The sequence below is a fragment of the Eimeria necatrix genome, genomic scaffold, assembly GCF_000499385.1.
Source record: "Eimeria necatrix Houghton genomic scaffold, Enh_scaff15, whole genome shotgun sequence".
NCBI lineage: Eukaryota > Apicomplexa > Conoidasida > Eucoccidiorida > Eimeriidae > Eimeria > Eimeria necatrix.
The window spans coordinates 116,302-141,786 of record NW_013654970.1 but is presented as its reverse complement, the minus strand read 5'-3'; the positions used below and the strand labels follow the sequence as shown (position 1 = coordinate 141,786).

General features: G+C 51.0%; 1 protein-coding gene across 1 annotated transcript; it reads right to left on the bottom strand.

Annotated features, from left to right (window-relative positions):
- Positions 1-1,808: 1,808 nt before the first annotated feature.
- On the bottom strand, positions 1,809-25,439 carry ENH_00018150 (hypothetical protein, conserved; the record flags this gene model as incomplete). The annotated part of the gene is made up of 20 exons (XM_013584357.1): positions 1,809-2,172; positions 2,297-2,439; positions 2,621-2,766; positions 2,947-3,135; positions 3,452-3,589; positions 3,743-4,538; positions 4,672-4,908; positions 5,013-5,081; positions 5,597-7,691; positions 7,935-8,491; positions 8,716-9,147; positions 9,246-9,496; positions 9,754-9,866; positions 10,010-10,451; positions 10,597-16,405; positions 16,572-19,782; positions 19,927-20,852; positions 21,133-22,383; positions 22,543-23,231; positions 23,399-25,439. 20 exons carry the CDS (start codon positions 25,437-25,439, stop codon positions 1,809-1,811), a joined length of 19,899 nt encoding a protein of 6,632 aa, XP_013439811.1.
- Between the last annotated feature and the right edge of the window lie 46 nt (positions 25,440-25,485).

Sequence of the window (25,485 nt, the reverse complement as noted above, 5' to 3'; positions counted from 1 at the left end):
CATAAATTTGCAAGAGTGTGGATGCTGCATTTAGTTCTTCCTAAGGGAAGCTCAATACACCACGAATGCAAAACACTAAAATGTACATTGCCGTTTACACACTGCTATATGAACAACAGTGTGTATAGCCATCAGTTGCAGCTCGGAGGTAGTCAAAGTATAATGGCACTGCAGAGCAACGAAAAGGGCTCATGACGTGTTGCTTGTGTACCTTCACCACTTTAGGCCCAGAGCCAACCAGCAATCCTACTAATATTTAATGGGAAGCAAGCAGCATTTGGGCTCCTATGATTATATTCAACAAGATGTTTTTAAGTGTCCCGCTGTCCCTTGAAAAATTCGGAGCACGTGATTCGTGTGGCTTCCGAAGTCAAAAGGCGCTGCTAGGTGCCTTCCGTGAAGTTCACAACTGCAGCTAGCCTCGTGAGCTCAGACTGCATGTGCCTTTTAGGAGCGTTGCGAATATGTCGCGTCTATCGGTGTGACACGCAACACTACGCCGCAACACAAGCGCAAAACCCTCAAAACAGGACCGGTGATTTAGCTTGAATTCCAATTGGCGTACAGATGGTTTGCCAGTTTTCAATGCAGCACCTGGCCAGTGATCTCTGATCGTCAATATTAGGAGGGCTGACATAAGCCTGATCAGCTTGCGATGATGTCTCAACGGGTAAAACACCACCATGCACTGAAGGACTGACCTGACGCTGGACTCATGGGAATGAAACAAACTTTCCATCTGCATGCTTCTGGGCAGACGCATAGAAGGCCGGCATAACCTATTGTTTATTGCGGCCATATTGAGATCATTATGCGATCTACCGCACTGAGACATGGTTAACACACGCCTTTTCAAAACCGCACTACCGTAAGCTGCGGTCACTTAATCAGTCTGCGCTCTGCACCAAAAGCTAGAATGCCTTACCATGCATGGCCACGAAAATTGAATCAGATAAAGCGCCGTCGCAGTGGCTCCATACAGCAACCTCCAACACTTAAGCGACCCTTTTAGCAACATCTCGTGCCACCATAGTCCCATATTACTTTTTCTTGTAGAAGGGCCGGTAGTTTTGCGTCATCCCATAATTTACCATAATCACTCGGAAGCGCCTGTTTAATTTTACTTAAGGGTGCCGGAATATATAGTTCTTCAAACCACAGGAGAACAAAACTACCACAGAAGGCTCAAGAAAGCATCTACCAGGTAGAGCTCGAAGCCTAAAGTAACCGGTATCGAGCAACTGAACATCAAGATACACCAGAGGACATCACAACTAATCAGCGTCGAAACCTGCGCATCACAATCTGGAGGCAAGGCTAATGAGACGTGACAATTTTTTCTAATGAAGCGTTTTCCCGTATTCAACACTACCAGTGACTCTTCCCTTGCTGGTTCATTGAGTTTGAGAAATCACTACAATTATGTAGTCAACTGCAGCAAAGTAGGCGCTGGCTACAGAGGTATATCGCAGCTCTCTTCTCAGATACTCGTCCGCAAAGTTGCACGCTTGCTTCGGGGAACCCGGTTCAAAATCAGAGCATTAGAGAAAGCGTGGTCCGTCCCTTTTACCCTTTTTCTATTTCAGAATGGATGAGTAGAGCAGTCTCCCTAGACACGCCTGTGCATATGACCCCTCAAAATCAATAAGCAACAAATTGCACTGAAGACGGGAATTCGGCACTGCAAGTGAATTCCTCTTGCGCTTCCACAGGAAACCGACTAAGTATCTGAATTTCCTGCCACCTGTCGTGCCCATTGCTAGATCAACTTGATGCAAACGGAATGAGAACAGAATAGCATATACCCATCACTGAAGCAACAGCTGCCTCAAACAATTCATGATATGTCGTTGCAGCCGAGATTTTGAATACACAAGCTGCTGGTAGTAAACTCCCGACTCTCCCGTCCGACGAAGCTGCAGCACCACAGCATGGCGCTCCTTTGTGGTAGTGGTCCGAGTCCTCCCGCTGCTTTTATCAACGCTGTGGCTCGTAATGTTGCTGACTGTGCTGCAGTGACCAACAGCCAATAAACACGAAAGTGGCGAGAGGAACAAAAGTTCTGCAGAGCTCCGCGCGTAGTACTTGAAAAGCAAAACATGATTCTCGGTGACCAGTGTGAGACACTGAAGGAGACGGTCCAGAGCGAAAAAGAGAATTGGTAGATTCTCCCTGAAAAGGAAAGACGTACATGGAAGTTAAATATCCACTGCTGCATACGCTCTTGCACGCGTGCTTTGTGAGAGCCTCCAGATGTCCCAATGAATCACTGCTGCTGTGATGGTGTGCAGCTCACCAATACTGTCCTTCAGCTTCTGCCAGAATAGCTTTGGCTTTCGCCGCTTCGCTGTCGTACGCAACAAGCAGGCGTGTGTTTCCGAGGAGCAAGCGGGGAAGACGAAATCTTGGGCGCTGTCGTCCTTCTACTTGGGAGGCATCCTGTGAGAACGCAGCGCACTAATCATGAGTACGCAGTATTGAAGAGAGATCATTCGGTACTTTCCCGTTCATTCAGGGAACAAAAACAGCCCATGCTCAAACAGACAGTATTAGGTGAGATAAGACTGTTTCTGATGGCTGTCTAGAAGAAAGAAAGCGACCACTGAAATGCGCCAATCACCTTAATGGCCTCAGCGGTCTTTTGAGCAAAGTCGAGCACTCCTGTCAGCGGTTTCACAAGAAAGCCCGCAATACCTCTCCCAGCGCCGCGGAGCAATCCCTCAAAGCCGCCTTCTGCAGCTCCCCTAACCGGTTCCTCCACCAAACCTGCAGATTCACTCAAGACAGCGGGATATGGGGCTGCTAAGCAGACACCTAAAGAAAATGTAATGTAATACATGTGGCATGACTCACATGTACAGCGAGAAACAAACTTGCTGCGGTGAACAGGGACTACAGCGCAAAGCGAAATTGCGACGGTGCTTGTTTTCTCGTGTCGAAATATACCTGTAAAGCCGCCAGCAAGAGCTTTCCCAAGGGCCTCAACACCCTGTTGTAAACCCTCTTCCACGTTTCGTGCCTTGTGCCTGCCTTGCTTCTTCCTGTTGCTGACGTAGACCTCGTCGCAAGCAAGTGCTCCAAGCGAATCAGACGCGGCTCCTGCCATCCGACTAATGCCCCCAAATAAGCCATAGCCTGTGCACGAGGTAATTTGCATGAATCTGGCAGAGAAGATGCATAAGCCACGCCATAAAAGAATAGTCATCACACCAACAGATAAAGAACAAGTAGACAGTCGCTGGCACACGCACAACCCAGTAAAAATGCCCCGATAAAAAGAAAGCCCACGAGCCCAAACACTGCCCGGTCGTAATAACGTCGCGATACACCACCCGCTGTGTGTTCGTGAGAAGACTCAGCGTGGGAAATGCGGCAAAATTATGGCTGACGAGCAGTGGTTTCCACGCAGGACAGCAGCAAGTAGAAACCCAAGTCCCACCAGGCTCCTCACCAGTGTGCTTCAAGAAGTCTTCCGCTCCCCTAATCATTCCTTCGAATACGTCCCCACCGGTCTCAGCAGCTTCCCAAGGCTGCCTGGCCAGGGCGTACACACCAGCCTGGAGGTGTGCAAGCGATAAAGCAGGGTTTCCTAAAACAGGGGCAACAAAGAAAGCCTGGTAACATGATGCTTTGCTCTGAGTTGAATTAGGTAGAAACTCTAGACGGCGGAACCCTGTGACGCCAAGGAAATGTGGTTGTGTCGAGTAGTGCTTAAAAACTTATGCAGTACTTCCTGACCTACCTAGAACATCTACAGAAACCAAAATCTTCGACAGATGAGATAAGAACTGCTGTTGATAGAAGTACCGCAGTACCCTTACGACATCTTCCAGCGAGAGAGCTGGCTGCTTGTGGTGCCTCATTAGTCGCACAATATGAGAAAGATCTTGCTCTGTCTGCGGTTGCTGCTTTTGTTGCAGCGCCTGAAGATCTTCAATAAGCTTCTGGCTTGTCAGATGCAGCCCATCCACCTGGAACCGAGCATCTTCAAGGGAAGAAAGACTTACAACGGAGCGCTGCAAAGCGCTGCTGCTGCCGCCCGTGTCCGCCTTAAACGATAGGACAATGCACGTGCTATCTATCGTGAGCACCCGAAAAATGTAGCGCCGTTGCCTTTGCTGCTTGAACTCCTGCATCTCCATCTGAAAAGCCGCTTCTTCTTGGTTGCACAGCAATGGGCGAACGATCAGGGGAAAGGGAGCAAATGCCACATTTGTTCTGGTGATCTTGGACACAAAAAGCGAAAGGGGCGTTTCCCAAGTTCTGCCACTTCTGCATGCCCATGCCATTCCGCTCTTCACAGAATAGTGGTGCTCCAGGCTTTTACTTTCCAACAAAGCACTCTGATTGCACAGAAAAGGCCAGCCTGCAGAAGCCAGAGACGTTTCTGTGTCGTTCCCGTTCTCTGGATCATCGGGTGCGTTGCTGGAGTCTTGTAGGCTCATGGATGAAGTAGCAGCTGCCCAGGCAGACTGCCAACAGCTTATGGCTTCAGACCCTAGATAGAATATGTTTAAATCAATCTTGATGGTGATGGGCTGCAGGAAACATTGCAGACGTATGCTAGAATGAATAGCGGCTTGTTGCGCGCGACCAAAAAGTGTGCAAAGGGCCCCGTACTCACGTGGTTACAGAAATTGTTGAGCAGGAGCTTATTGTATGTTCTCTCACCTGAAGCGACAAGCTACATTTGTCAACGATGACGACCCCATCATCATGACTATCGTAAAGGGGCTTGCGCTGCTGCAACAAGAATTGAACAAGAGCGCTGGCATCATTTCTTTTTTCAGAACATGGAGTCTTCTTAATAGTTGACTGCGTCTTGCTACCCCCGAGTTTATGACTCTTGTCTGTCAGAGTTGCTGCCTGTGGCAGTTGCAAGCAGTTGCTCTCTCCGCTGGGTGTGACCTGAAGAAACCGCAATATCGGCAAAAAATGCTGTGGAAAACAACACGCCTACTAGACGACGCTTCCACATCCAGAGCATAAAGCGACGCAGTGAAGTGGCCAACCTCGTTAAGCATAGGAGGAGCTCTTTGGAGCAACACCGGGTAGTACGCCTGCGAGTGCATGGAATCGATCTACGAACAAGCAAACGCAAGCAAGGATCACATGCAGGAAGAGATACGCCTTCACCTAATAAGAAAAATTTGTACAGGCAGGCGAAAATTAGGACACGGGGGGTCGCAGGCTTGTGGTGAAAGAGCATAAAGTAATGCCCGCAGTAAAGATAAAATTATTACCTGCAGCTCCTGTATCCTGCAAGCAGCGGTGCTGTGGAAGGGACTCCAAAAACACGCGGCTGACAAGCCTTCGAATGTTACCAATATCAGCTCCTCCGGAAGGCGGAATGTCTAGAGTAAACAAACAATTACGAAGAGTGCGAAACCTTATAGCCTTCCCCTTGAGAATATACCATCCCCTCAAATGCGCAACGAGGAAGCCTAATTTCATTCTCTCTGCGACTACGCAACTGTGAATTACACATTTTCCACATGTACACTCCGCTGCAAATATACGCTCATCAACCTGCCACAGCCTCCCCATTTTCACTAGAACAGCCGCCTTTTTCTTAGCCCTCAAAAGAGCTGCATACCTGACGAGACAGCGGGTCAGTGACGGGGCACTGGGATAAGACAGAAAATTGCAGGCGAGGAACTTCAATACGTAGCTCGAATGTCGGGGGATCAGGAGTTGGCCTCACTGGAAGCATCGTCGCCACCTTGGCAATATCTTCCTTACCAGACTTAGCAGAAGCAAACGCTTGCTCAGCATCTGAAGCTGTCTTCTGGTCAGGTGCGTATGAGCCTACAATTGTGCCAGAGAACCGGCACATTGAGGCGTATGACCACTCGGGCACACGGTCCGCGCCGCTGCTGGCTTCGCCGCTGCGAGAGCAGTCTTTCGTCAGATCCGTCGCAACATTATGGAGTTGAAGATACCGTGGCACGATAAGTAAAGAATGGATATCCACAACATCTGGAGAGACCGCCACATGGTCGATCTTCTTTCCTACCCCAGAAGAATGATCTATCCCAGACGAAACAGCAGTGTTCAGTCGCACTGGCGAATTGAAGCTCTCGCTACACATTCGAGCACTGACGTCGTATTTACTCTCGGCCGCATTGGCTATCCCCAGAGTTTCGCCTACAGGGGAGATTTGCACAAGGAGCCTCTCCTCGTGGCGAACAACTCTGAAGAACAGCCACTTTGGAGACGGCTGCGACTGCAGCGGCACGATTCCCTGAACATGGGTGTCGAGAGGAATGCATGCAACAAACGGTTGATTTAACGAAGGTGAGTCCGGCCCGGGCAAAACTCCTTCGGGACCTGCGTTGGATGTAGGTTCAGTTGTTGGAGAAGAAGGGCTTTCCTTATCCGGCCACTGCAACCACGGGTAGGAAGATACCTCTACACAAGGCGAGCAGCGATAATCATCCCAAGTAAATATTACAGTCTCCCCTGGCAGTACCAGTTGTGGGAGGGGCCACACAGATGACAGCGTTGCGTCAAGCGTTGCAGTCGACGTGTCTTTTCTGGCGCTTTTCTCTGCTGCGCACAACTCCTCTGCTACAGCAGATTCAAACCAGCACCAACAACACTGCTCCACCGCGGCATGGCTGCTCGCAGCATCAGTGACGCCATGATGCTGTAGCTGGTCAGCTTTTCTTTCAGAAGCAGCGGCCTCAGCAATGAGAGCGAGTCGGTCTAAAAGCAGCTGGACACCCTCCTCACTGGGAGCTGCGGATATGTGAACCGCATCATAAGAATGAAAAAGTGAAGCTCCGTTTTGCTGTCGTATAGTGTGTTGTTGTTCTGCCCGCCGCTGCTCCTCTAGAAGCATGTTTAGTTGTTGGGTTAAGCCACTGGATACTACCTCGCTGCTACTGTCATACTGACCAAAACTCTTTGAGTCAACAAAGCTGCTCAGTTGGCGTTTTTCCAGATCTTCGCTCTTCGTTGCTGTTCCCCACAATTCAGCGACCGCTGCAGTAACAGAGTCAACCCCAAATGCCGCGACCTGTGGCAGGCCAAGCTTTTGAACCATCTCGGACGACCGGTGGCCCACCTGAACGGATTCACTTTCCGTTTGACTGCCTCTGTGGCGGCACTGGCGCACCATCAGAGGCAGCGCGGTGTCGTTGCAAATCAAGACAACGTCCCGGAATTCAAACTGCTCTCTTTGGATCGTCAAGTTAACAGTGCTGGCGGGGCCTGCTGTTGACTCTAGACGCAAGGACGAGCATCCTAGAGCGGCATAAGCCCGATTCATAAATTGTTCTGGAGGCTGCTGTCGACGGCGAGGTAAATTTCCAGGGGCCTTCACTGAAACTCCCCGACGCAAAAGAGCAACTAAAAAATCTTGTGGCTTCACCGTATGCCCGCTGGCCTGTAACCTTCGAGGCGGTTGCTTGTGTTGATTAAGGAGGCTTTCAGCTTGGTTTTGGTGAAAGTTGGAAGATAATTCTTCTCCTCTGGCGGCGCTTCCGTGTCTTCTGAAGGCAGAAGGGGTAGCTCCCGGTAGCTTAAGAGGCACATTGGGTATACGCATGCACCAATTCTCCCCAGTACAACACAGAGGAGAGTAGCCTGACCACGTGCTCCACACTGAGTCTGACGTGCTGTCGACACTTTCTGCTGTTCTCCCACGACTGCAACCTTCTTGTAACCAACACAGGCTGGGCACCAGTCTGCAGGCACAGCAACCATTGGCAAATGTGCGTCGACTAATTAAACATACGGACATATACACAGGAAAATGGAAGTTATTTTGGAAATACTGTATATCCCAGCAATGGCGAAATGTTGTCCTCTGCATTGGGTGCGTGTTTAGGCGCTATGCATGTCGTTGTAGGACTGTTATGGAGGCGGCTAGCCACAAACACTAAAATTATGCAAAGCTTCAATGACTCGCAGAATCGCTGGATGCTCACCCCTGTAGCTGTATGGCTCGGATGCCGTAGTTGAACTGCCAGACAAGGGGTTCAGTATGCTGAGGCTGCAACTCCATAGTGAAGCCAAGAGTTTCTCGAGAAACCCCCGTATTTCCTTCGAAGAAGCAGCTTGGCCGCGCTTGGCGGATTCTAATAGGGAAGGGGCACCGACTTGTTATCGTGTACATGGGGGAAAGCGTAAGCAACAGCACAGGGCGTAGAAGAGGCAAAGGTGCCTCTAATATTGCAGCAACCACATCTAAACAGGGCCCCCCCATCGAATGCTTGAACGCAGACTCCAGTCTGGACGGCCTGGAAGCTTCGCCGCCTCTGCTTGTGGCCTTCTTGCCAGAAAGGCCTACCTCACCATTTTCAGAACCTTGAGGAGAGCTCATGCAGTCTTTCTCTTCTTTTGAAATCATGCGAGGGTATGTTTCGTAGGTCTGACGCGGTGCTGAGGGGTTTGCAGCCACACTCAGCCTTCTGGGAAATTCCCCCCAAACGTCCAAGTATTCAGAGCAGCCTATCCCTTCAGCTTCCACACGAATGGAAGATGTCTACACGAAGTCAAGGAATACAGACACAAGACGTGAGAATGCAGATCCCGTGCCAAAGGCCTGGCTGCAAGATGCACTTCGATTAAATCACTGCTAGCAGAATCCGCGAGGAGCACTGCTATAGTCGGACGAAAGCAGCGTCTTCTTTGTCAGTCAACAGTGGTCTCCATTAACGTGACTGCACAGACGACTACCACAGCATTTATATGCAGATTAAACGTTACCGCCTTCAGGACTGCCTGACCCACACTAAAATCGAGAAGTCGTATATCTCCGGTGCAGTCCTGGGTGAGGATGCTGCGACAAGGGGATTCAAACTTCGGAACCTTGGACGGCTTTGGCTGTCGTGTGTCCCCCTGTAGGTCTACCGCAGCAGCCGCAGCTGACACTGCCTGCATCGCCCAACTTGCGCCTGTGGTGGTGTTACGACGAATGATACTGTACTCAACAGCAGGCCGCTTCATATTTCTCTCCTCTGCAGAGTCTGGCTTGTCTAGCTTCCGTGGCTGTTGCAGCCACTTTCTTTGGAATGCCCACTGAACGTGTGACACCAGCCACACAGGGGCGTGCAACAGCAAGGAGGGGGAGCGTCCGTCAGATTCACAAAAGATGAGCCACAACTTGACGGAACAGGATCGCCTGTCCAAACACTCAACCTGACAGGAAGTAGAACATGGCATACCTAAAGAGTAGGAGTGAAGCATGCTTCTTTGGGAGAAACCCCTGGCGAGATCAAAATTTTGAACTAGCTCACCTCTATAAAGGTTTCTCCTGCTGCTGTCTCGCCTGAATATTCCTTCTTCAGGCTCTCAAGAATATCGTCCCTTACGCATTCTGCTGGTGCCTTACCAGCCCCTAAGTGCGAACCTGCAGCTGCCGAAGAACTGGAAACCGTTTGTGAAGGAATACTTGCTGAAGAGTGCCTTCGATGGAGTGGTGGTGGTTGCACTTGAGTCCGCTTTGACCATTGGCCTTCTGTCAGTGAGACGGAAAGAAAAGCTACTCCTGCAGTAAACCACCAGATGTTAATAAGTTGCAACACGCATCAAAGTGAGTATTTGACTAAAACCACTTGCACCATGGCAAACACAAAAAACAACAGTGAACAACTGAGAGCAGCTAGCTACAACAGAGAACTCTTTATCTGTCCCTGCCTGCTGGTTGACAAGAATATCAGCTAACTACACAACCAAACTGATTATCATTGAAGTGCCTCCTGAGTTCCCTCAAGGCAAAATAAAATAAGCGAGCTTAAAGCGTACCTGTTAAAGGGAGCGAATGCACTCGTCTCCGCTCATTCAACTGGAGTATTCCCTCTGAGTCCTCTGGAGGATCTTCCCCAGCCTTCACGGGTAGCGGACATTGAACGCGATATCTGTAAATATCGCCCAAATTCATTGGATCCATCTAAAAATGCCATATTTGGCAAAAATATCGCATCAGCGCTCGTGAAAATCGAACGCATACTGCGTCGCAGATCAAAGCAGGAAAAACATAGGGATGCCGAAGAGGTCTCACCTGATGGGAAACGGGATGTTGCTTGCGATGCGCAGAGGAGCCTCAAATGACACTTTGAGCTGTATGCAAGAGAAAGACGTGTGGAAAAGCCGCTCCTGTCGGTAAGAGACCACGATATGGTAGTCAGGTCTTCGCTTCGTTGGGGCATTCTGCACTTCTTGCTGCTCAAAACAGCGTTCTTCGTCAGTGCTTTTCGCATGTCTGCTTGCTTTGCAGCTCCTGCCGGTGCTGCTAATGCAGGGGCTGCACCGCAATAAGTCGGTTTTTGACAGTTGCCTGTTAATTGCATCTCTCCTGGCTTCACTGGCTGCTTCGTCGTGAGGCTTTTGGTGTTGCTGGCCCTCCACAACCCGCCACAATGTGTCTAGACTTAATTCCTTAGACCATGTGAAAGTCTCCCCAGATAGCAATGGTCGGACTCGAAATCTCCCTGTGAAACAAACTGAGCAGTTACAGAAGCGGCACACACAGTTCTGACGTTAAACTTTGAAAACAGCGCATGCTACAGAGATAACGTCATCACTGTCTGTTTTCTTGACGTGGTGCCAGCATAGTGAAACTTCTGACACGGGCCCGCATAGGCTTACAGTTGACTGGTACAGCCAGTGTTTCTCCAGGTTTTAGTAATGGAAGGCACTCATTTTTCTTTTTGTTTCCTCCATTCTCTCGAAGTCTCAGCTCTTCATCCTGCTGGCCGGGGCCACGGGATTCAACCAAAGGCAATAACATAAGCTGCAGTGGGGTACTGCAGGAGCTGCGAAGCACTACTTGAGATTGTACCAACAGCTGCTTCGTCCCACCACTGGCGATCAGGCGACATATTACAAAAGGAACTGATTCCTTAACAGCTGACTTAGCAGGGGATGCTCCAGAAAGTACCGTCATCTTCGTCTCTGGCAAAGGTTGAATGTAGACTCCGATGCGGTCGAGTGGTACTGGCATGCCAAGCATCCACTTCTTGGAGAAGCCATCCAAAGATTCATTATTGTTCTCCGCCTCTGTACAAAACGCCTTCGTCTTCGGAGTAGATCTCCGCAAAGGTTGTTGTGCACCGAACTCCCCCGCAGCCTGATCAGCAAGCTGTAGTGCAACATGAGCAGTTGATGCTGTGCCAACGGAAACCCTCATTTGCGTCAACGCACGTTCTTCCGACGGACTCAGCCATTCCCACCGGGCGGCGGCTTCCCAATTCTGGAGGCCGCTATCTTCGGCCTCATGAACAGTGGAGGGAGAGGGTGGGCATGACGCGGTCACCGTGTCGCTTGACTTGACTGTTGCCGTGCTTATCGCGGATCCAAAAAATCCAAAAGGCGTTTTCTGTAGAGTAGGCCCAAAGTCCCAAGATACAGGGGCTGCAGCTAAATTGCGTCCAATCTCTGCTTCGCTCGTGCTGCTGTTGCTATCATCACTGCTGCTATATTGCCCAGTTCCCCATGTGCTTCTGTTGTGGCGGTGGCACAACCGAAGAGTACGGGGGAGCCCGTATTGTTCTGCCTCGACTGCGCTGATCGTGCGCCTGCCAGAAACAACGTCTGAGTGAGCCGTTCTTGCAGCTGTTTCCTCGGGCAAAAGAAGGATTCCAAGGTGTAGCCCAGTCTGGTTCACAACATGGTAAGGTATGAAGACCTTGCCCCGTTTGGGGTCTGCTGCCTCCAGGTGTGGTCTCTGCTCCTGCTGACAACGTTCTTCATTCACTGCTCCATCGGCTTCTGTTTTGGATGCTGACTTTCCTGCATAATCGCTTACGTGATCTACGTTTTCATGCATACTTATTTGTGTGTCCTGAAATGGCGAGCAACCACTGGGTGAGGCCTCCAAAGAGCATGATGAGCATCTTCGATGAGCCTTTGAAGAAAGATGCCCTCCGAAGCAATCATTCGTTCTCCCAACAGATGCTTGCGGCTCTCGTTCGTGGAAATCCTCTGGCTCCCCGGCGGAATGGCCTTCTATATGATGAAAAGCACTATAGCGCTGCTCCTGTACCTGCCGGGCCTGCTGTTGATCTGAATCTGAAACATGCCGATGAAGCACTTGTGGAGTTCTACGCCTCCTCGTAAGGTGGCCTTGACAGGCAGTGGCCCTCCGCACTTGTCTCTGCCCTTCCTGCGGCTGTTGCATGTGGTGCGCAAAGTCACAATGCCACTTATAGAGGCTCCCTACTACAGACTGCAGCAGCAATGGAGACAAGTTAGCTTCAATACTGCTCCCTGGCGTAGATGACAACAGAATACCCAAGTACCGCTCTGCAGGAGACGTGGCACCGGGAGCTTCTGCAATTGTGCCACCGCAATTCTCAGATCCAGCAGCCCCCTTGATTCCGGATTGGAGCACGAAAGATTCATCACCTTCAAAGTGAGTCGTGACCATGTTTGTTTCCCTGTGCAAGCTTTCAAGCCCCTCCCTCATGTGAAGTTGTGCGGGGGCAAGTCGGTCGTTATCGCTGGAGCTCTTTTGCTGTAGGTTTCGAAACATGCTTGCCTCACGATCTGCAGCGTTCTTCGAAATGTGAGGGAGAAGACGACCCACTGAGTCTGTTGACTCGTCCATCATCCCGGTCTCGTAGCCGCTGCTGCTGCTGTTGCTAGGGTTCTTCGGCAGAGTTGCTGTGTTGAAAGGAACCAAGAGACCCGGCTTCCGTAAGATCCCTCGATTTCTTCCATGTCTGTGCAGGAACGAAGGCGGCCACGAAGATTGACGTTTGGACCTCGCAGTCCGGCCACCGCAGTGCCTTAGAGCAAGGGCCTGATTGTCATCGTCGCAACGCGACCTGTACGCGTATTGCATGAGTGAATACGAAGCTTCACGTATTACGAGAGCCAACGGTAGCGACTCCACTACCGGTTCAAACGCGACAGCGAGAGGATTAAAGGCCCACAAAAACAGCGAACCCTCCAGCAAATTTACTGAAGAGATCTGTTCTCGCTGAGGACGATGACGAAGTATACCCAGCGCCTCCGTACGAAGAGGGGGCAAAACAGAGCATGCCCGAGAAAAACAACTGTCAAGCATCAATAGCTGCAAAAGAGGAGCTTGAAGGCAATCTAAGTGATCATTGAGGAGCGTAACACGTAATAACGGCAAACAGGCAAGCACACGGCTTTGTCGAGGAAACGACGGGGAAGTGTGCAGATTTCTGTTTGCGTAAGGCGTTGGCGCATTTGGCCGCAGCTTCGAGTAAGTGCCTCGCCTGCCTTGCGTGAAAGCTGCACGTGGAACGGAGGACGGAGTGGAGAGGCCCTGAGTGACTACAGAAGGCGTCGGATCACTCTCTACGTACTGCTTCCGACTGAACTGCTGGCCACTTGCTAGCTGCTGTTTCAGAGCCAAGCTGTGGTGGAAAAGCCGCAGGAAAACAGCCACTTGCCTTTCTCTTCTGCATTGCTGCTCTTCTGCCTGGCGTATCTGCTGAGCAGCGCACCTGCAAATTAAGAGGCAGTCCAAGTAGGAAAGCTCCAACTCACATGGGCCAACGTGTAAAACAGTATGCTCCTGTGGATGATGGCAACAGCAATCGCAGATCCGCCCCAAGGACCCTGTATCCACCTTGGCGCTGCTCGATCTCGTGGCTCTCGTGATGCGCGAGCAACAGCTGCTATGCACGCCTATGCTTTCAGAAGCGCTTTTCGAAGCGCTCTTGGAAGCAGCTTTCGAAGAGATTTTAAGTCCATGCAGCAATCCACCTGAGCAGGATTCTGATTGACTCTGATGGGAAAAAGTAGGTGGAGTGGATATGTGACTTAAATGAGCACTAAAATCACTGCATATGATCCGTGCATTACTCTGTAAAAGCGCTCTTGGAGCCGTTGAGTCTGCTTCCTTTGAAGCATCGACAGGTCGATCAACCGGCCCAGAAATCTTGCATTTAGTGTGAACTTTGGCGAACTTCTCAACAGGCGTGTCCCGTGCAAGTGTACTTCCATCAGCAGTGTGTTGGACCAAGACGGTGGCGACGTCCGACGCATTGACGTACGCTTCCACCTCTGCCTGCGCGGTAGCACTCCTCAGCTCGTCAAGCGCCACCTCGCGCACTCCAAGCCCTTGAAGGCTTTGCTTTGGAAATACTTCGGCTGCTGCGCCTGTACGTTTACTGCCAGAGTTTAATCGCCGAAGACTTCTCCAGTGCCGTAGCTGTAGGTGCTTGTGGCGTCTAAGGAGGTCCTTCGTGCTAGCGTCCATTTGTTGCAGCGGCTTACTGTTGCGTAAGCATGTAACCGTCGCCTTTTGCAACAAAATGTCAATACCTCGGATGCCTGGGCAAAATTTGTCTGGTAGGCTACCTAGAGATCTAGTCTCGGCTTCCCTGAGAGGCTCCTGCTGCTGGAGCAATGTGCCGCCAATTTGTTTTTCCTGAGCAGATGCCATATTTGCTCTTACAACTCCCCACAACGTTCTGTCGCCGGCGCTGTCACACTTCCAAATATCCTCAAAAGCACCAGCAGCAGCTGAAGCGTCGCCAGAGGTGTTACAATGCCCTATGGGGTCTAGAATATCATCTGCACGTCTCCGCAGATTGACTGAACCACGAAGCAGCACCGAGCCGCTCTCATACTCGGTGCCATCCACAGGCAGAAGTACTGATGCTTCAGACAAATATATCACTATGTCTTTCGATGTCAGTTGGAGGGGCGGCAGCATCGTCTTCTGTGACGGTGACACGGCTGCGCAAATGCCGAGGAAACCTGCCTGCTGAAGATGATGTCTCTCGTCAATTTCCACTTTTCGAAGTTCGGCGTTGGTCTCGCAAGAACTGTCAACGCCTTCAGAATCGGTTAAGCCGTGTTCTACATATGCGCCCAGAGCATCTTTACTGCTCTGACTACTAATCCCTGACGCAAATCGCTTGACTGAGGCGAAGGAAGACTGGCACAGGGCAAGAGCTTTGCTTCCAAAATGAGTGAGGTGAACATCTCTTCGGTCGTCTCCGGAGACAGAAAATGCAGTATGGCTAGCAGTCCTAGCAAGACTGTTACTGCGTGCCCAGACTGCCGGATCAATATCGCTTAGTTGATTCAAATCATGGCGGCCACTGATGGTGCCTAGCTTCTTGTCTCCAACTGCAGCGCATGATACATCGTTGAGTTTCTTTTTATCGCTTCCCCTTCTGCTGGTTCCTCTGTGCGTCCATCGCCTTCCACCGGGACAGTTGAAACAAACTTTCCTGGCAGAACAAGAAGGTGGCTCACTGCCAAAAGCAGCCTGACTATCGTCAGATATGGACTGGGCTGGTTGGGTGACGTCACAGCTCATGGGCCACACCACACGACCATGATGATTCGCACTTTTCCAGCTATTCCCCTGCGTCATTTCTGCGCTTCCGCCGGTTCTGAAGGCCGCTGCATGCCGATGCACTGTGCCACTTGTTGCTTCGTAATCAGAAAAGAAGCCAGAAATACGAGTGATTAAAGGCAAACTCAAGACACACCGGGTTCTTTCAGACGACAATGAGATGCGCTGTTGTTTCCTCTGGCACTGACGTTGTAGTAGCAGCCGCTGAACCATAAGGAATCTCTCTTTAGCCGTCAAATTTCGACATTCTGGGATATTATGCACGACGTCGTCGAGCAGCGGCGTCACTGGAGATGCTGTGGCCCATTTGCAGAACAAACTCAGCTCTGCCTGCTGTGGCATCAACAGTTTGGCAAGAACTCCATTCTGACCCTTCTGTTGCTGCGAACGCTGCAAGCCACAGCGGAATAGAGGAACATAATTTCCACTAAATGATGGCATTTCGACGGCGGCATCCCTTGAGTCAGTTCGGCCTGCAGTTTTCCAAGCCTTACAGCAAGAAACATGACCTTGGCCAGGAGTAGTGGCAGCACGGGTCTGCGTGGAAGAACAAGAGGTTGGTTGGCAATCCTCGTTCTGTGTGTCTTTCATCTGATCTTCTAGATGCAATGGGTCTACCCATGGAGCCGAAAAAGCCGTCAATAGAGGGTGCTCGTCCTGGCGTAGCAGCCTAGGTGAGTCCATCGGTAGCTGGCTCGCTGACTGCTCCACTCCCTCTGCATCCTCTAAACGGCATCCAAATGCACTGGTTTCGGAGCCCAATGATCTGTCACCCATTTTTACGGCTGCCGCAATGGATCCTGATTCCGCCCGCCAAATGCCTTCTGTTAGGGGCTCCAACTGCTGCTGTAAGAGCCCCAGAGGGCATGTGCTATTCGTGAAAACGACCGAAAAGGGAAGAGCCAGGTCCGGAGAAAATACGGTAGACGAGCCAAGTCTCATTCCTAGGAATGTCCCTCTGACTGGAGGGGGTAGTATACGGTGAGTTTCAGATTGATATTCGCCGTCCCGCTTCCCGTGGTTGCCCTGAGAAGCTGAAGACGAAGTGCTTACCAGCAAGCCCACTTGCTCGGCCTGGTGTGGAGGCAACTGAAGCGATCGAAGCTGTGCCTGTGAAAACACAAAAATGGCAGAAACACGGCAAGTCTTGTCTGGACCTCTTGTACCACATACACACGAACCCTCCTTTTATGTTAGGAAGACCGCAACCCGGCCACGTCTGATAAGCTATCTCGCCACCAACGAAGGAGAATTGCCATAAAATGTTAAATCTTACTCTCAGACGCGTCGCATGAAGCAGAAGAAAAGGTCTTCGTCCAGCATATTCGATTCCACCGTAAGGCGGGAGGTTACTTCTCGGACAATTGTCACTGCAAAACATTGGCTGTCGCCCTTGTTTTTGCTTCAGAGCCCAAATGCGGCTCCTAAAAGCGCCACATTGCTTCCGCAGCAAAAGGGAATGCTTCTTGACAGGGTATTCAAAGGCAGCAAGGTGCAGCCCTTGAACAACTAGTTCCAAGAGATAGGTCTCATGTCCCCACTCCTCTAAAAGCTCCACGAAGTCCACCTGCGGCTCCAATAGTCCCTGCAGCGTTTTTTGCTCCTGTAATCGTTGAAAAAGTACTCCCGTATCACCGTACTTGTCGGAATTTATTGTAGACTTCCCTTCTGATGTCAGTGGGTATTTGGGGAAGCACTTCTCAGCCTTTGAATCCGTATCGCAGTCTGCGCGTTGTACTTCTTGGATAGTCTGGTGGTTTCCACTGCGGTCACGTAGGCTTCCTGCCTGTGGTTCAAATATTGCATGCTTTGATGCAGTGTAATGATCTCTGGTGCTAAAATTGTTCTCAAAAACTTCGAAAATGAGTCTTAGTGCTTGTGCGTCAAGGCTAACGGGTAGCAGTCCTGCCTCCACTCGTATCCAATGGGACGAAGAACGCACCAACGCAGGTCGTAATACGCGGACCACAAAGTCAGCGCTCCCGAAAAGGTAGCTTCCAGGGGAGCCAGAGGTCCTGCAGGTGAACTCTGAAGCTTCTAATGGTGTTGTTGTAGGGACTCCAAACATGTTGACGTCTGGCGCCTCGGCTGGAGGCAGGGCATCCAGTGAACCGCGGCTGCCACAGCGACGGCACGAACCTGCCCAAAATTCTGCACCAGAAGCCTGTTGCTGACACAGGGTTGTTTGCCCCAGTGACGATTGTGCACAGCAGTCGGTGCTGGCAAAGGCTTTCGCTCCCTCAAAAAACACGTTAATGCTTTCAACAATTCCGTGCCTTCTGCTGAGGCGCCAGGAGTTCGTCACTGTGACATTGTCGAGAAGACAGATGATTTGCCGAGCACTAACCAAATTCGACTTATTTGAATCCGCAGCCCAGTTTGTGCAATCGCTGCAGGCGCTAACGTTTCCATCCGCCGTTGGATCTCTCCTGCGATAGCAAGAATCATCTACTAAGCGATACTCCGTAGTACATTTGCAGTGTGAATAAGCTGGAGGCCAGAAAATGGCTCGAGTATCGCTCGATTTACAGGATGCCGGCAGCAGCAAACGGGGACATGAGAACCGCACTTCATAGTGGAACACATTGAACGGTAGGGTTTCCGGTAGCAAAAGGCGTTGTAGCTTTTCTTCACCAGTGTTTCCTTCTTCAACGCCTTGCGTTTGCTGCTGAAAGAGCGGCGTCATGCCGAGAATTGATCTTCCTGCATCAGCAAGCAAGAAAATGTGCTGAAGTCCTTCGTTAGGGACTATGAAGGATTTTCTGTCCAATGCATCGCTGTTAGTGTCCGCATTCTGCCCATCACCCTCCGCTGTAGGCAGAACAAACCCCCTTCTATTGACTTCTGCCTCGGACTTTACAACGCTACGCCTGGCTAGGTCTTGCAGAGAAGGTGAGTGCTGAATGGGCCTTGGTGCAGCCTCTGGCGGGCTTGATCTGCTCGCAGGCTCTCTTGTATTCGAAGAAATTGGTGATGGCACATGCGAAGAAATTAAAGTGCCGAAGAAGTCCCCTATTAGCCAATTAAACAGTCTCCAGAATTGGGAGTGCACATAAGTGACTCGATAAGTCCCCAATTCAACCTTCAGGCTTGAGCTAAGTCCAGAAAACTCGGGTGACAATGGATGCATCGAGTCAAGCGAAACGCTAAAGGCACTAGCGCTGCCAGGAACCACACCAATAACTTCCGTTGTTAGTAGTTTTGTCCTGAAGCGGAATCTCTCATGGATGGACACTCCTTTCGCGCTACATCCAAGGATCCCACAGCAAGCTGTTTGTACAGGTTGCACGCTGGCGCGGCGGGCTTGCTTTCTGGCTGAAACGCAGTTCGGATGCGGCCTATTTTCGACATTAGGGACGACACAGTGCACCGAGAAATCCTGTATGCTAGCTGTAATCTTGGTTGAATGACGATGCAGGCGAAGATTCATGGAAGCTGCTGACAAAGCCGCCGTTGCCAAAGGTGGATCAGCGCCATGGGAACTCCACAAAATATCCACAATCTGAAACTTAACTTTTATGTCTTGCAAAACTGGGTCACTGTAGACTTCTGCGGCATATTTTGGTGGGGCATCGTCTCCTTCCTCAAAAGGGGTCTTTGCGCTATCTCCCTGACGGCTCTGAACTTCACCGCAGCCATCCGCAGAGGCCGAAGTTTCGAGCTGAAACTCCTGCAGACACTCAGTGGCCTTCCCAGCAAGTCTGTAGTCCTGTGGAGCGCCCTTAATGTTTCCAGTTGCTTTGTGGCTCTCGTTGCTATTGTCGATGACGCTGTTTCCGTTGATGCTACCGAACTGCCATGCAGGCGCCTTCAAAAAGCGCAAGAGCCAAGAGACTGGGGTTGGGCGGAAATTGAGTGCCATCGGGCGCATAAAGAACAAGGAAGCACAAGAGTACGAAGTGGCCGCTGCTGAGTTCTTGCACATACCGCTGGATAATTCGAATAGTACGCTTGGCGCTTGTTGACTTATGCTCGCAGGGTTAAAGCATGCAACTGTTGGAAAACTGCCTGACGATGGTAGACGAACTATGTACCGATTCGGGCACGCCACAGGAAAGCATGGCTGTTCCAGAAGCAGCTGGTTCACCTGCAGTTGTTCAATAGTCATGGTACTTCTGCTGTTGAAGCGGCCACGCACACTGATGGCTCGAACCAACAACACATCTTCTACAGCTGCCTGGTAATCTCTCATGGTTGGACTTGACTCGTTCCAGTCTATTCCTCGCGGCATATCTGCATTGTTGTTAAGATTGTGAAAAAACACAGTCATTTTCTCACACCCAACAGAACCAGAAATGTATATTGGAATGATGCCACTGGCTTCAGTGTGCCCATCTATTCTTTGGCCTCTACTGAGTTCTGTACTAGGGCCTACAGCCGCCGCTGGATCCGGAACAGTTTTTCTGCCGCAGCTTGAGTCCACACATTCCCTGGATGAAGTGGCGGTCTCCCTCCGCAACAAGGTTGCTTTGAGGAAATTGACGGCGCTGCAGACCGAAAAAGAAACAAATGCAACTTTAAACATTTAGTAGTAGTTAGTAAAGCTTGAAATAGATTTTTGAAGTTGAAAATACACCAAACGGTGGCAGTGCTACTTTCGAATCCACAGAACAACATCAGCGTCCTCTCACCTCAATAAAGTAGTGCATCCGTAGTGACTTAAAGAGATCTCGACCTCGCCAAAATTTCCATTTACGTCTACTTGTACTTCGCAGCGCAGCTGTGCTTGCCCGTCGCTTGCTCGTATTCCATACTCTTCCTGCCGGTGATGTTTCTGTTCCTGCAATGAACTCTGCGGTATCATTCCCTGAATTTCCGTTTGCTTCTTCTCTGCTGTGTCACATCTGCGGCACGGATGGCAACCGACCGCAGTGGTGGCGGAGCTGAAAAACTGTGTTTGAAGCTGCTGCTGCTCTTTGAGAAAGCAGCGCAACTTGCGAGGCAGAAAAAGCTCCCTCGCATCGTAAATGTCAATGTGTTTTACCTCTATAACTGCCCCAAACTCGGAGGGGAGAAGGATGGGCTGGGCAACACCCTTAATCCCCCGGGGTAAAGAATGCTCCGTTTTATCCATGGGGTGACTCCTGGATTCGCCGAACTCATGATGCCAAATTTTCCTTCTATGCCCACCAAATCTGTATTTCTGGGACCGGAACAAGTGCTCGCAATGACGTCGGTCCCTGCTTGGCCTCTGAGAGGAGCACCAGGCACCTAGGCCACTTCTGCTCCCGCTTGAGTCATGAGACTGGAGCGGCTCCAGTTCCTTCTTCAGCTGCTCTAGATTGCTATGAAATAGTATGTGTGAATCTCTCAGCAGCACGCCATGGTGAGTGATAACGTTGACGCGTCGCAAGAGGTGAGCTCGCGCTGTGGCAGGAAAACAGGAGGCCTCTGTTGCCGGAGCCCTGGCAGTATGCGATCCTGCTGTTGAAGCAGTAAAGCGGTGGCCATACCGTTCATGAAGAAAGCTATCGAAAAACTCAAGGTTGACTGACTCAGCATCATTTTCCTTTCCGCCAGTGGGCTGTGGTAATTGCTTCCGCTGCGCGCTGCAGACCTGCGTTTCATGCACGAATGTCAAACGAAACCCTACAAAGCGTTGTAAGCGTCCATCGTGCATGCAGCTTGACTAATAGGCGGATGAAGTAAAATCGGAAAAAAAGCGTTGACTAACAGCATAATTCCACGGATATTGCAGCTTACAGGCAGTTCCTCTCTGATAAGATGAAGGAGGAAGCCAGCTTGAAATGAGATACTACAGTGCCAGATTCAAGTTCAGAAAGAGCACAATGGAAGCGGCAAGTAAAAAGGGGAAACACACAGGCCATTCTGCTTACTCTCAGCTCTCCAAGATGACACAGCACCGCCCTTCCCTCCAAGGCGGGGGCGATCACTGTTGGGGCCTCTATACAAACCGCATATTGAAGCAAAGCGCTTTCACGAAGTTGCTGCTGGCGTTTAGGAGAAAGACTCAGCTGTCTTTGCGGACCCGCACAGCCTGATGTCACCTGGAACCCAAGAAAGCCGCCACGACCCTCCCTAGTGCATGTGTAATCTCTCCTCATGGTTCCTCTCAGATGCAAAAGGCTGCATTGCTGCGAAACTGCAGCCAAGGCTGTTTCTGCAACAGCAGCAGTAAATCGTTCTTGGATAGTTGTCAATCCCCTCAAAGCCTTTGGATCGAGAATACAAATGAGACGACGGATCGAAAGAGACAAGAAGTTCGAGTCGCGTCCATCCACTTGCCCCTCAAACACAGTACCAACGCAATTCCCTGTAATTTGCACCGATAGCAATGGCTTATCTCCTATCTTATTGTCCTCAAACACCAGAGTCTGCTCATTCTGAAGACCCCTGCCTTTGTAATTGATCCTCAGGTAGTCTACGGAGACGCTCCCAGTTACCTTGTCGTTACCTATGAGGCCATCCACACAGACTGGGCCTACGTTGCAAACTAAATAGTTGTCTTCTGTCCGCTGTGATTCCTTCTGTTGCTGTGGAGGAAGGCGTTGTTGCTGATTCAGCTGTAGTTCAGTCTCTCGAAACGGCTGTACGTCCGTGCAGAAAGTGACAGAAGCAGAGCGCAGAAGCACGGAAGCTGACAACGTGTAAGCAGCTTGTGCGGAAGCGGAGCGAGGCTGCGCTTCGCTTTGCGGATTAGTTGCCTCAGCTGAAGTTGCCGCTGCGGCTGCTGGTGAAGCATCTTCATGCGGCGATAGGGATTGTTGCGGCGGTTGAAAGTCCAAGCAGTCGTAAAATATTTCATCGGCCTCTGAAAGATCAGAACCTTTGCATAGGCCTTCTTTCTCGTCAGTGTTCATGGCGCAAACAGCGGGCTCCACCTCTGTTACCGGAATCGTGGGACATTCATGGCCCTCCTGTCGCGTGATTTCGGAATTGGCCCTCCCACCGAAAGCAGTCAACCCTTGAAGTTGAGGGAGCGTATGGCTTGGTTCTTCTTTACTGTGGCTTCTTTGAAGTGAATGAGTTGCATTTGCGGCTGCGAGAGGTAGCGTTGCATGGGATACTGCTCTTTGTTCTATTTGAAGCACTGAAGTGCTGTCGCCTGTGAAGCGCGCAGTAGCGGGCTGAAAACCGAATCACAGCAGCACCAACAGCACACGTCAGCGCCATGGGAACCAACACTGTCACCAAACAACTACGGAGTCTGTGACTCAAGTTAGATTACTAGAAGCATTCTAGCAAAGATGCAAAGCGCTCGAGCCCGAAGCAAAGGCGGAGGGTACCTGAGAACGAGCATCGAAAAAGTAATCAAATTCTCCTGGCGGCGCCCCCTCAACAGAACTTCCCAGCTGCTCATGCTGCCCGTTGTTTTGCCACTGCTGCTGCAGTTCCTCCCCCTGTGTCTTCCGCTCTCCCCGCTCCTGGTGTCCTCGATTCTGCAGCCTATTCTGATCCAAGATCGCCTGCAGAGAAAGCGGAGGCACGGGACGAACAGAGCAGCCCGTTTTCCGCTCACTAAGAGCTATTTCATTAAAGCCAACGGCTGCTGATGTGTTTCTCGTCGCTCCTGAGCCTTGTTGTGACCTTCTTTTCCCCCACACAGGGAGCCAGCGTGCCCAGGTCTTCCCAGGGGCTCTTCCTGTCACTTCCCCTTGCTGCTCCATGAGATCCTGCCTTGCCGCTGAATGAGCCTTCAGGAGGTGTGGCAGCGGTAAAGTGTTTGTCAGGTGAAGCAACTGTTCTTCTTGCGTCTGTGTTAGCGTGCCTTGCAGCTGCAGGCGTCGCAGGCAGCGATACTTTTCGGATTTTTCGGCGCATAGGCGCAACTTAAGGGTCTCTTCGACAGGCAAAACTCCCTCTGTAGGCACGGTCGCTTGTGAGTTACTGGTGCGCGCGGTGATGCTCATCTCGCGCTGCAAGCGGCAAACCGCACGAATCGCGAATCGCCACCAAATTCCGGGATTTCCGTGCACTGAACACACATGTAAAGGAGAGGAAGTGACAAAAAACTACGGATCAGCATGCGCGCATACAAGTTGGTAAAACTGAAAGCTGGGCTGGTCTTGCGTGCGTGTCTTCCTTTATCCTGCTACCGCTCTGAATTCGTCATCCTCGTGCTTTGTTCGCAAGATCACTGACCAGTGCAAGATGGCGCGAATGGTCTTACAAGGCTGAGGACAGCCTCAGCTGTGTCAATGGCTCTGCGGTGCTCCTCAAAGCTTGCTACCAGCCACCGAAGACCCCGAACGCCTGCCGGGTTAACAGCAAGTTGCAGGCCCTCCGAATCGACTGTAGCGATATAGGCAGGGTCTGTGGTTGTAAAGAGCTTCCCTTGACTAAATACTGCCTGGCAATTATCCATGAAGCTCCCGCCGTCCTCCCTTACTGTAACACCCTCAACTCTGCTGCTGCTTCTGCCACTGGGAAGGTTGCTTTCAACCAGACTCTTCTTTCTTAAAGATATGTAGACATTTACAGGGGCCAAGAGGCACCTGCCGTTTGTGCTCGTTCTACGACACCGGCGCTGCTGTCCAGTAGGTGAAAAATTGCTCGTTGAGGACAATCGGTCATCTACATCGCGCTGTTGACCTCCTTCAGACTGCAGTTGCTTTCCTCCTTTGCGCGCTGAGGGGGGATACTCATTTTCCTGGCGAATTAACACTCGAGAAGCGCGGAGTTTCTCGATCATCTCAGTTACACTGCAAGTGTGCGGTGCCAGTAGATGCAGCTCATTTTGAGTATACGAGGAGAAGCCTCTGACATTAAACTCGCTGCAGAAGCTGTCTTTATTACTGCTACTGTGTCCCTCAATTCTGCCAGCTTTAACCGATGGTTCTGTAGTGGCTTGGTGAGAAGAAGTTGCTGCAGCTTCCGGAATCCCTCGTTTCTCCTGTTGTTCTTCCCTTCTCATGCTAGCGCGTGGAACATTGGACTCCTCAGGTGGGACAGTGCGCATACGCAGCTCCTTAAAATGCAGCCCTAAAGCGAAAGCTGCCCTAGCGCAACTGCTGTTGCTCGTTTTGGAAAGGGGAATAAGACATTCCACGCGAATATGTAAATTAAGGACTTCTACAGAGGCCCACTGGATATGGCGGTCGATCCAGTGCGATATCACACCAGCCACATTTGCTGAAAGGCCACTAGGCTGTAGCAGTTGCTTTTGCTGTTGTTTGCTGTCTATACTATGAAGCAGCGATCTCCGCCTCCGAAGCGCCAACTCTAGTAACTGGTCCCTCGACCATTCCGCTGGTCTCGTTGGTGTCAACACAACAATGACATCCTTCAGAGAAAGAAGCAGAGAACCTGAATCTTTCTTGCCATCGTATTTGTTCTGCTCATCTGGTGCAAGTGGTGTCGTCGAAGAACAAGCCGGAATCCCCTCTGTTGTCCATGAACCTGAAGAGGACGTTGTGTCTTTCCCGACGGACGCTGCAGCTGCTACAGTGAGCGCCCCCTGTCTCCCCATTTGCAGTTGAAGGTTACCTATGCTGCAGTGCAGCAACTCCAGAGGGGCTCCCACGAGTGATGTAAGTTCCTGCGGCTGCAGAGAAACACCGCTTAGGGTCAGTTGTTTTTTAGATATGTTTACTCTGACGCTTGCCGCAGTGGCACCCCGAAGCGCAGACGGGAGGACCCATGGCAAAAGCTGCCGCAGAGCAGCAGATAGAAGCTTTGACAATACAGAGGAGGTGTGGCCGTCTTCTTCACTCGTTTTGGGGGCACTCTCGGGCATATGTCCTGCCGAAGCTGCCGCAGCCAGGACTGAGGACATGGCAGCTCCGACATCATGCTCCTGCTTCAATTCCTGCTGTAGACGTCCGGCCGCAAATAGATCAATTACTTCTTTGCAGTGGTCAGCATGCATGTCAGGTCCTCCTGCAATTTTGCCTGTTTCAGTTGATGTAGTTGCTTCCGCTGGCGTGATTTCGGTAGGTGCAGTTGCTTGTTCTCCCCCCGATTCTGCAGCCTCTGTTGGTTTTGCGTCATCATTTGCTGCATTTTCTTCTTCTCGTTCTGCGTGTAGAGAGACCTTCAATTCCGCACCGGTTCCAGTGACGGTGTCTGCCGTACAGCGTGCTTTGTTGCCAAAGCCTGCGGCAGCCAGCGACTGGCTCTCTGGCTGCTGTTCGTCGGCTTCCGTCTGCCCATGACCCTCAGTATACATCTTTGCCACTGGCATTCGGGCGTCCCCGCATTTTGCAGAACTGCAGGGCTGTGTCACAACC